Consider the following 12,157-nt stretch of genomic DNA (forward strand, 5'->3'; position numbering starts at 1 on the left):
TCGTCCTTGCCTCCTTTTCACTTGTCTTCTTGCAGTCTCCAAATAGTACCTCCTTTCAGAATGAGCAGTGGAGGTAAACTATACACGACACAGCAAGCAAACTTCCTAGGATTTGGAAACTGACTTCTTTCTTCTTCAAACTATAGTCTTATATATGTCTTTATGTCAAATCTTACTGTCATGAGTAAACAAGAGAGAAAGCAGGTGTACATTTGTTTTAGATCCAAGGAAACGTGATTCAGACAAAGATGACACCTTTTTCCCTGTTACACTGCAAAATGATGGCTTACCTTCTGTCTTTGCTGAAACTGGGGTATCTGCTCCCCTGTGGGAGACTGTCCTCCACTGGCTGCCAGCTCCTCCTCCACCTCCCTCAGCCACCCAGTTAGTTCTTCATATGTAGAATGGAACTTGGTGGCCAGCTGCCGGGCTTGCTCTAAAGTTCTGAGCGCCTTGGAGCTAGTGACCGTGATGTCTGCATACCGGGTCTTTATTCCGTCCAGCTTCTCCTGGATAAGCAACACCTCCTCACCTGTGAAGAGCAGCACACCACTGTTCGCATGACAGAGTTCTCAGGACGGTGGTATCCCTTTAATCCTATCTTTAAGTTTCATATTCTCTCTTGTTGTGTGCTGTCTTCACCTAATATCCCAAACTGAGGGTTATCTGGAAATAAGCCTTCAACCATATAAACCACTTCTGAGATTACGCTTTAAGTCCACCTGAAGGTGTTTCAGATGTTCCCAGAACTTTACAAACAATGCTGATGTTTATTCAATGTATTGGGAGGCAGGAGGAATTGTCATGTATAACCAGGTTTAAGACAACTAAGTCTTGTAGCTTTCAACAGATTTAGCAGAAAATGAACATGTTGCCAGCTTCCCTGGAGCATAGCAATATAATCAGTGAATATCAAGTTTCTCATAGACCAGGAGAAGTGGTGAATGCTGGTGCTTATGATCTTTAAAGGTGGGGCTGGTGAGATGGCTCCAAGGGCCTGGATTTGTTTCCCAGAAGCATATGGGGGTTCACAACAATCTGTGACTCCAGCTCTAGGGGACCCAAATGCCTTCTCTGGCCTCTGAGGGCTCCAGACACACATGTGGTGTACATACATACATATAGACAGAGTACTCAAAATATAAAATAAAACAATCTCAAAGAGGTGCTATGAGGTATACTTTTCAAAGTACCTGTAGTTTGCTTTAGAAGAGCCTGACCATTTTTAATAGCTTGATCTACATTCTTCTTTCTATTAATAATCTCCTCATTTAAAGCCTGAAAGGAAACAATAGCATTAATTCCAAAACTATGGCATAACAAAAGGAAGAAATATGAGAGCTTAAAAAAAAGTCTAAGGAGATGGCAGTTCGGTTTAAAAATCTCTTCAATTACTCTACTTGATTATTCAAGACATTAAGAAATGCTTTATAAGCAAGCTCTCTTTGTGCTAGATGAGAAAAGATTTAGTATGAAATTAGGTTTACCAATCAATTGGTTTCAAACTTGAACACAAGAAGGTTAGAGATAAAATACAGCAAAATGCTCATTATGTCCAAAATAAAGAGATGTCATAAAAGCAAACTGAAACATGGCTGGAGAGTTGGCTTAGCAGTTAAGAGCATGGGCTGCTCTTTCACAGAACCTTGAGTTGGTTCCTACTACAACCACAAGGAGCTCACATCTACCTGTAACGCCACCCTCACATGGATCTGACACCTTTAGCTTCTGCACTGTAATGCACATATGCACACAGGCACCTAACTTAGAAGAAACAAAGAAAGAAAAGACTAAACAGGTATATTTTATAAGATGACACAGAATCCCTGGGACTGCAGAAATATTCTTAAGTTACACCTATATGATGAGATTATGGATGCCATTTAGGTATGTGTGGCTCTGCCACAGTATGCTCTAATCCACTCAAATGAAAACCTGCTGATACGTCACTCAATGATGTAAAGCACTAGCTGCAAATGAGATGGGCCCTGACTCTGTCTGACCTGTAGGATCTTCCAGGAACACTAGCTCAGCTTGTTAAATACAAGTTTTTTTCATGAAACTATCCAAAAGAATTAGTACTTGGCAACAATTCAATTATGCACTTATATGCATAAATATACTATGCATACAATAAAGTGGAAGTGTTTGAAATGAAGGGAGAAAAAGAAATTTAAAGAAAAAGAAATGAAAAGAAACATATCAAAATGACAAAATAATTTAGTAACATAACTATAAGAATGAAAACACAAATACCAGGTGGTCGGCATGCTGTTTCTGCAGGACATCCTGTCTGTAATCCTTTACGAACACTGTACTGAGCTTGTCCTCAACCTCAGCCAGCCAATTGAGTACCTCCACTTCATCCTCCCCAAACAGTCTAGCGTTGAACAGTGCCTGCTCAAGCAGGGATGCCTTCCGACAGCACCGGTCTTGAATCTCACTGTATCGGGCCTGCAAAGAGTCTAGCTTTTCTGACATGATACCCTGTTCTGCAGGACATGTCAGGGAGGAGAGGGACTGCCCAATTTTAACTGCCTGGTGCACATCTGTTGCATGGTTTTCTATTTCTTCCTCTAGAGCCTGGAAATCCAGATGGAAAAAATGAGTAATGAAAAAGTAAATGAAAAGCAAACATGAAACAATGAATAACAAATAACAGAACAAATTAAAATAAAGATTCACCTGTTGCATGGCAAAAATAATATGAAAAGTGGCATTTAAGCTGTTTTCTCACCTTTGATGTTAGCCTATTAGTAATGTCTACTTTTACTCCACCCCAATGTAACTTTTGCAACTCATAATTTGACTTTATCTTAAACTACAAACTCTATAAAACATCTTCTAGAGAAAGCTGCAGTTCTTCAGTTTCTACTTCCAGCTCTGTGTTTCATCTGCCATAATGCCTTCCTACCTTGTGACGAATGATCTGCTGATGTATTTTGGCAGTCTGAGTGCCAACAGGTTCCGAGTTAGCAAGCTTTTTCTCTGTGACAGATAAGAAGTCAGAAATAGGCTCAGCTGTCTCATGGAATTGTTTGGCCAGAACCAAGATATCTTCCAGCTGTTTTTGCCTACACAAATACACAGAACAAGTTGCTCAGGCAGAAACTCACAGTTCGAGTCCTGTAGTATGAAACTCAGTAAAAGCAGTCTTTACCAGGCATGGTTTAAGAGCGAACAGTGAACAAGACACACGTTACTGGGTAGCACTACTTTGCAGTTATAGAAGTTTTCACAGCATTATTTTTCATTGACCTTCTTAAGGTGGGCAGGATATTTATCCCATGATTAAAACAAGAGAATGCTAACCCTGATGGCTTAAACCAAGATTCCTCTAGTCACATCGTGAGCAGTAGCAGGCTGAGGACGGAAGGAGATCTTTTAGGACTCCCCCTTAGACCACCTATCAGAAGGGAACGTACCACCTGAACATAGAGTCACAATGAATGCAACTTAAAGGCACCCCAAATCAACTGTTTTCATGTCTTACTCTATCCTTGCTATCTTTGCATGTGAGTTAAAAGAGTATTTGAAAACCAAAGTAATTTACTCTTAAGAGCTAGAAGTCCTTCCTCCGCTCCCCAGTTTCAAAAGTCCAATTAGGTTTCTAGCATTTTCAAACCAAATTTAAGACACACACACACACACACTTTACAGGTCATATGGAATCTTAAATTTTATATATATCCATGTTAAGCCTGGGTTTTAAGTATACTATAAACTAGAAAGGGGAGAGGAAACCGCCTTACATAAAAAACCTGGAAATAACCAACAGACCTATATGAGCACCAAATCAGTAAAGAAAGGCCATAATGCTAGGTGTGTACACTAAGAACAGACTGAATGATAGCTATTTTAAAAAGGCCTGGCACTGCTGGGACATGTAGCTCAGAAGAAGAACTCTTGACCAGTATGCATGAGGTCCTAGGTTCAATCCCTGTTATTGGCAAAATAAATAAAAGAAGACGTTTTGGGATTGCGTGATTTGCTTCAGTAAAACTTTACAAACATTTGCTTTATCCAAGTTACACTTATCAAGCCTATTTCATTATTTTACTTTGAGATAGAAAATACCTATCTCTTGAAGGTCTACATATCTAACACTGTCACACACTAGCTTGAGGATGCAAAAATTCATCAAATATCAGTATAAACTAACAGAAAAAAGACATGTCAAGTTTCAATTCCAAACACTGTTTATATATCCAGGGGAGGCAGAGAAACCTGTTTCAAGAACTCAGACTGGCTGGGCGTGGTGACATACACCTGTAACCCCAGCACTTGGGAGGCAGAGGCAGGTAGATCTCTGTGAGTTTGAGGCCAGCCTGGTCTACAAAGAGACTCCAGGACAGAGAAACCCTGTCTTGAAAAACCAAACCAAACCAAAACAAACCAAAACAAACCAAAAAAAAAAAAAAAAAAAAAAAAAAAAATCAAGACTGTAAGTTGGCTAGATGACAAGGATTCTACATCTGTTCTTTGGGACATCAGCTCTGTTTCACGAGAGCCAACTCTCACACCAAGTACCTCTGACTCAGTTCCTGAGAGTACATGTATTATCTCTAACTATTTACCACCCATCAGTAAAAGCCACTGAACACCCTCCAAAGCAATACATGAATTATCCCAGAGCCTGTAAAGCACTCCAGAGCACTCCTCTGACCGCGCCTCAGAGCCCTTACCTGGATGCTGCCTTGTTGAGGAGTTGAGTCCATCTACCTTCAAGACTCTCCAGCTGCCCAGTGATTTTCTCTCTATCAGCCAGCTCGGCTGACTGGGCTATTCTGCCTCCTTCCGCCTGAAGCATATCTACTGTGGCCTTCCGGTCATCTAAGAGTCGCTGGAGCAACTGTGGCGTATATGTTTAAAGAGAAAGGAAAATAACAACAAAGGGTCATTTAAAAGCAATCCCAGAGCTGGGTGTAGTGGCGCACACGCCTTTAACCCCAGCGCTGGGGACGGGGAAGCAGAGGCAGGTGGATCTCTCTGAGGCCAGCGTGACACACACACAGTGAGACTCTACCTTGAAGAAAAAGAGACCGAACAACTTATCATGGAGAATCCGAAGCTTAATCAATCAATGCATTCCTGACCCAAAAAGTATGTGATACAGCGAAGTTCTTACTACCCCCACTCGCTTCAGTTAAATAGTGCCACGCTGTCATTATATTATTGACAGATAATTTTTTTTCAATTAAGGGACAAGTACACAAGCCAGGAGTGGTGGTGCATACCTTTAATTCTAGTACTTAAGAGGCAGAGGCAGATGGATCTCTGTGTGCTCAAGGCCAGCCTGCGCGCGCGCGCACACACGCACACACGCACACACGCACGCACGCGCACACACACACACACACACACCACAAAATCACATAGAAAAATGTTTAGGATCTGAAATAACAGACATGTTGATTAGCTTGATACAGTCATTTCACAGTGTATTGTATACATATGTCAAGACATTACCTTGTATGCTATAATATACACAATATCATTTGTTATATCTTACTAAACTAGAAAAAAGACAAAACTTCTTTTTGAGATAAACATGGCTTTAAAAAAGTTTTTTTCCCATTGGTATACATTCATTGTACCTGGTTTATATTTTATTTTTTTATTTTTTGGTTTTTTGAGACAGGGTTTCTCTGTCTAACAGCCGTGGCTGTCCTGGACTCACTTTGAGAACCAGGCTGATCTCGAACTCAGAGATCCACCTGCCTCTGCCTCCCAAATGCTGGGATTAAAGGCATGTGCCAAATTGCCCGCTGTACCTGGTTATTTTTAAACATAATCTAAGTTATGTAGTCAGGGTTGGCCTGAAACTCTAAAAAAAAAAAAAAATTCTTCCTGCCCCAGCTTCCCAAAAGCTGGTTTTGAGGGCATGCCTGGCATTAAAAATAAATAAATAAATAAATAGTTAAAAAAAGAAAAAGAAAACTGAATTGAAACAGAAATTAACACTATAAACAAAGGATTGGGGAGATAGAGAGCTCATCTGGTACAGGGCATAAATCAGGTGAGGTTTATTGGGATCCCAGCACCTGGGAGGTGGAGGCAGGAGGATCAGAAACTCAGTGCCACCCTCAGCAACACAACGTTCCACACAAGCCTGGGCTAATGTGAGACCCCGACTCAAAACAGTAAAAGACTGTTGAGTTCCAAGCCATTTATCCACCCTTTTCTCCCCAGGTTCAGGAAACACTGTGAAAGAAAGAAGGGATAAAAGCCAGAGGAAGTAGAGTGTGTGTGTGTGTGTGTGTGTGTGTGTGTGAGATGCTGACGTCCAGACCCAACACGCTGTTTCACTAACAGTTCTCAGCAACTGTGATTACATGTTGACACAGTGTCATAGAATGGGAAGGGGCCCTTTCCTGAAGATTGGATAGTTAACAGTAGATGGGAGAGAGAAAGACGTTTTTAGTAGTACAGCAAGGCATCCATACTCCTGTGAACAATTTTAGTGACACTCACTGGATCTCTCTCACACACAAGTAGAAGTAGGGCTGGGTGGGAAGAACAGGGACAGATAAGGTAATGGAAGAGTGGATGTGATCAAAATATATTATGTAATGAACGGAAATGTCATGATGAGACCCACTGTTATGTACAATTAACATGTTAACATTAAGCAAATAGGACAAAAACATAGACAACTCATACACAACATACAATATTATTCTAAATATTGTTGATCTGAAAACACGACACATGAACAAGGGTATAACTTGCTCGGTCTAACAAAGGCCAGAGTAAAGCAGTAAAAATCAATTTCCACCTTTCTTCTCTGGAGGACACAATGCAGATTAAGTTCTATTGAAACTCTGGACTTGCTCTTAAGCTATAAGCAAATGTGTTGTCTGTCACTGTGTCCCTTTCAGCTCACTGTCACCACGTTCCTTCCCACTTACCTTCTGTTCTTGGATCTGTGCTTTCACCACTTTATACTCAGCAGATGGAGGCTTCTGATTGGCTATGAGCTCCTCAGTGTCTGCCAACCAGCTGAGCAATGGCTCTAAGGCATCTTGAAATTTCCCACAGTGTAACAAAGCCTCCTGTAGTTGTGCAATTCTTTGTGCAACCTGTGTCACAGGTATAGAAAGCTCAATTTCAAGAAACGACAGTATGTAGACAGCAGTTTAAATACTTTTTACCTCTTTAGTAATTATCGATGGCAATGGCTAAGTTTTGTTAGCATTTAGTTTCAAGGGAAACCTCAGGCGTAGCTGTCTCTCTTGCCCCTTCCAGTCCCAGCCCATGTGTTATTTGCTCACCACTCACCTTTTTATTCAGTGTATTCCATCGTGTATTGATCTCTTCAATGTCATGTTCTAAACCCTGCACATCGCAGTTCTTTCCTGCACTCTGGATTAATCCCTGGCCCAGTCCATTCACCTGCTGCAATTTCACCTGAAGAGGATCCACTTGTTCTTTCTGAAACATCTGGATAATTGTAAAGCAAAGCAGATTTACTCCAATGGCATTAAACTTTCTTTTTGGCAAACTTTCTATGCCACGGTATCTGGTCATTCTTGAGAGATTTAAGACAAGGAACAAGGAGGAAATGTGAGCATCAGAACTGTGACGTGCCGAGGGGCGCAGGGGCTTGTTTCAGGAGTATGCACGCCTTCTAATGTGTCCTCTTATGTAACACACACCCGGGGACAGTCACAGCACTATCTAGGTCTTTAACCTAATGACTCAGTTTCTTCTTTCAAATCAGCTGCTTAATTTTTAATACTAAAAGCTACAGGGAATAGTGAAGTATTAGCCTTAAAACACTATAAAATAAATGCAATGTACTTGAATCATAAAAGGGAAGATTGCTATCAAATTACAAGTACTTAAGCTCTTGGAATAATACCCTGGAGAACAGGCATTTGACCACTGACAACAAGCAATGTGCTTTTCTGGCTGGAGTAACTCAATCAGTCAGAACAGATCAACAGTGTGAAGAGTACAAAGCCCATAGCTCAGTCCCCTGTGGCCATTTAACTTCCTTCTGGTTCAGGGCCACAGACCACACACAACCAATCACCTTGAAACAGCACTTCCCTGTCTACAAGAGGAAACGCACCTACAACTCTGACACAAGTACTGAGACATATAAAATACTTTAAAAAGATGATACCACAGATCATGTCCATCATGAAACAAACAGAATTTTAAAACAATAGAGAAAATATAGTAAGCAATATGCTTATTTTTTCCTCTACTACAGTTACAGCATAGATATTTCTAAATTGAACAGTCAGAAGCAAAACTTTTGAAAACGGGGCACAAGCCACCAAGCCTATAATCTTAGCACTCAGGTGGTGGCAGAAAGGTCAGAAGTTTATGATCATCTTCAGTTACATATAGAATTTGAGGTCTCTCTGGGGTTTGTGAGACTCTATCTCAAAAACAAAACAAAAAAATGCCAAGCCTTTAGTTTCACACACATTTACCAAATTCATAGTTTTCTTTTCTTTCTTTCGTTCTTTTTTTTTTTTTTTTTTTAAGTTTTTCGAGATAGGTTTCTCTGTGTTAGCCCTGGCTGGCCTAGACTCGCTTTGTAGACCAGGCTGGCCTCAAACCTACAGTGATCTGCCTGCCTCTGCCTCCCGAGTGCTGGGATTACAGGCGTGCACCACCACGCCCGGCCAAATTCATAGTCTTAAGGGAAAGAATGACACAAACAAATATTTATTCCTAAGAACTGGTTTCTCTTAATTACCAGAACATGAAATTAGCCATGTTTGCCCTTTCTCTTCTATACAAAATTCCTTCAGTTTCAGCAAGTCACATGTGTCTATTAAAGACAGAGGATGACAAAAAAAAAAAAAAAAAAAAAAAACAGAAGAAGACAAAATAAATATAAAAGAGAATTGAATGCTTAAGTAAGACTAATTTTTTTTCTACAACAGACCATAGATCACACTGGAATCTAATTCCAAAGGAATGCCTATGATTGGGTAAGTCAATCAGTAGAAAGGGAAAAGCCCATCAAAAAGTTGAAAAGGGCCATGAAGGAAATCACTAGTACATCTCACTTTATACTGCAACTTGATCATACTGTGTTTTGTTAGACAGCATTACAAAGAATTCGAAGTAAAACCAACAAGAATGAGTACAGGGACAGATGAAGGATATTATAAGGACACAAGGCTTTAAAGTTTATCGATAATGGTGGGGATCAAGAGACAAAGGGGGAGAAAGCCAGCAAGATAGACAGGGAAGATATCAAGCCAACAATGAAGGTCCCTTTACTCAATCAAATCAAATACATTCAAGCTATTTTTTAAAAAGTTTGTTTTTATTTGTGTGTTTGTAGTAACTGGTGATGACTGAAGTTACTTTTTGGTGATTTTGCATTTTCCATTTGAATCCTGGCTGATCTTTTTTGGTGGTTTTATTCTCTTTCTCCTCTTCTTTACCTCCAAATGGAGGATGTTAGTCCAAAGGCCTCCTTAAAAATATTATCTATCTATCTATCTATCTATCAATCATCCATCCACCTACCTACCTACCTATAAATGACAGACAAGCTTTAATATCTATCTCAGGCTAGCCTGGAACTCATGATCCTCCTACCTTACCCTACGGAGTACACTTCATCACCAGGCCTGGCTATCTCCTTTCTTTCTATTCTTTCTCTCTTTCCTTTTCTGAGACAGGGTTTCCTCTGGGTAGCTTTGGCTGTCCTGGAACTCACTCTGTAGACAGGGTGGCCTTGAACTCAGAGTTCCACCTGCTTCCGTCTCCCCAGTGCTGGGATTAAAGGCATGTGCCACCACTACTAGGCTTTCTTTCTTTTAATGCCCTTCATGGTTAATTTAATCTATCATTTTATTATTAAATGACAAATCTGTATGGTTTTCAACTTAAATCTCTCTTCTAAGCTTCAAATCCACACATCCAACTGCTTTCTTACTATTTATCTACCTACCAACCACATAAGGTACCTTGAACCTAATGGTTCCAATGCAATAGTGCCTCTCACTTTCCCACCCCTTCAAATTTATTCCTTACTAAAGCAAACCGTAATATTTGTTCTTGAAACAATAATTTACTACTGTCCAGTTTGTACTTAATTGTATAAACCAGAATCCATGCCATCCTCCATAAATGGCACACCTTCAACACAAAATCCATAAATGAGTCTTAGTTCTACTTCCAAAGTATTTCTTGATTCTAAACAATTGTCTCCAAAATCACTGTGTCACAGTTTATAATCATATATTTACAAGAGCCATTTTTGTGCTTCATGTCTGCCTCCCACGTGCTACTGTAAGGCCTACAAGGGCAGGCACTGTGCCAGTCTCATTCACTGCAAAAGGCACAAAGCTGATACTTAGTAATTATTTATGTCTTGAATGAATGACTCCTTGTATAGAAATTGCTTAAGGGAAAGCAAACAAACTCATGACAGATCTGCCTATCAGCCCGACATTCAAACACTGAATTAGTGTTGTGATGCTCCCCAATTTTTGCTTAAAAAGACTCCTTTGGCCAATTTTTATTGTACAGAAATCCTACTTTGTATAAAAGGGTGGTGCCTCTTCCTCTGAACTTTTGACTGTAAATAAGAGGAGGGAACCTATGGGTAGAGGCTTAAGTAAGTGGGGACTGCTCTCAGTAGCCTGGGATCCCAACATAGAAATAACAAATAGAAACTGACATTTGCTTCTCCTTACCAAGCTCTTGTTTGTGCCTATTGTGAAGTTTATATTGTAATAATGAAAAGAAAGATTGTATTTTTATCCACATGCTCTTGTATATAGATAAACACCAAGCTCTGAAGCATTTACTTTAAATCAAATTCCAGATTATGATCACTTGTTGAGTTTTAAGTCTCTCTGCTTAAGAACAGTAAGTTCCTTTGCCTCTAGCCCCTAAACACCACTCAACAAGTCTGAGGCCAGACTGGACTTACACAGTGAACAACTCCATGCCAGCCAGAATAGGACCCTGCCTCAAGACCCATATATGGCCCCCCCAAAAAAACTCTCTAAAAATGTAAAAACTGGAATCTACAACCTTAGAAAAAACACTTTTTCATTTCCTGCAGTACTACAGATGGACCCAGACTGTGTGCATACCAGGTACATACTCTACCAATCAAGCATGTCCAGCTCTGTAATTTTTCTTTAAAAAATCCAACTAACGGGGCTGGAGAGATGGCTCAGAGGTTAAGAGCACCGCCTGCTCTTCCAAAGGTCCTGAGTTCAATTCCCAGTAACCACATGGTGGTTCACAACCATCTGTAATGTGATCTGATGCCCTCTTCTGGCCTGCAGGTGTACATGCAGGAAGAACACTCTACACATAATAAATAAATATTTTTTTAAAAAATCCAACTAACAATTATTTCAGTAGTGTGTCTCTCCCTCTCTCCTCCTCCTCATAGCTCAGTGTAGCTCAAGTTGGCTTCAAAAATCCTCCAGTTCAGAATGGCAAAGTAGAAGGATCCAGAGGATCCTAGAACTCTGCAAGTAGAACATTATGAAAGGCAGATTTGGGCCCAGGGGTCCCACTCAAACTAAGGCACCAGCCAAGGACAATACAGGCGGTAAACTTTAAACCCCTACCCAGATCTAGCCAATGGTCAGAACATTCTCCACAGTGGAGTGGAGAGTGGGGTAGGACTTTCACACGAACTCTGGTGCCTCATTTTTGACCATGTCTCCTGGAGGGGGAGACCTGGTGGCACTCAGAGGAAGGATAGCAGGCTACCAAGAAGAGACTTGATACCCTATGAGCATATACAGGGGGAGGAGGTCCCCCTCAGGAACAGTCATAGGGGAGGGGAATAAGAGGAAAATGGGAGGGAGGGAAGAATGGGAGGATACAAGGGATGGGAGAACCATTGAGATGTAACAAGAATAAATTAATTAAAAATTAAAATAAAAAATCCTCCAGTTCACCTTAGTGACTCAAGTGCTCAAATTGTAGCCATGCATTGCCACCCCTGGATTCAATAAATATATTCAAAACAACAGTGTCCTATGGTACACACCTTTAATCCCAGAACTTTAATCCCAAAGGCAGAGGCAGGGAAATCTCTGTGACTAGCAAGGTCTACATAGCGACTTCTAAGCCAACCAGGACTACACACGGATACTCAGTCTCAAACTAACCCCACTTCAGAGAATGACTACTTTGAGGGGATGGAGGG

At 40.6% G+C, this 12,157-nt stretch overlaps 1 protein-coding gene across 2 annotated transcripts in view; it reads right to left on the minus strand.

The window, feature by feature from the left end:
- Positions 1–12,157, minus strand: part of Macf1 (microtubule actin crosslinking factor 1) — a 230,192-nt gene that overhangs the window by 45,190 nt on the left and 172,845 nt on the right. The window contains exons 59-65 of one of the 2 annotated variants that reach the window (XM_051171391.1): positions 7,282–7,443; positions 6,912–7,082; positions 4,686–4,852; positions 2,915–3,074; positions 2,257–2,583; positions 1,194–1,278; positions 291–532 (exon numbers count right to left, since the gene is read on the minus strand). In XM_051171391.1, the coding sequence (XP_051027348.1) occupies positions 291–532; positions 1,194–1,278; positions 2,257–2,583; positions 2,915–3,074; positions 4,686–4,852; positions 6,912–7,082; positions 7,282–7,443 (1,314 nt within the window). The remainder of the gene's footprint in view (positions 1–290; positions 533–1,193; positions 1,279–2,256; positions 2,584–2,914; positions 3,075–4,685; positions 4,853–6,911; positions 7,083–7,281; positions 7,444–12,157) is intronic. The other variant, XM_051171392.1, reaches the window with a different exon arrangement.

This window comes from Acomys russatus, chromosome 29 (assembly GCF_903995435.1).
Source record: "Acomys russatus chromosome 29, mAcoRus1.1, whole genome shotgun sequence".
Classification (NCBI taxonomy): domain Eukaryota; kingdom Metazoa; phylum Chordata; class Mammalia; order Rodentia; family Muridae; genus Acomys; species Acomys russatus.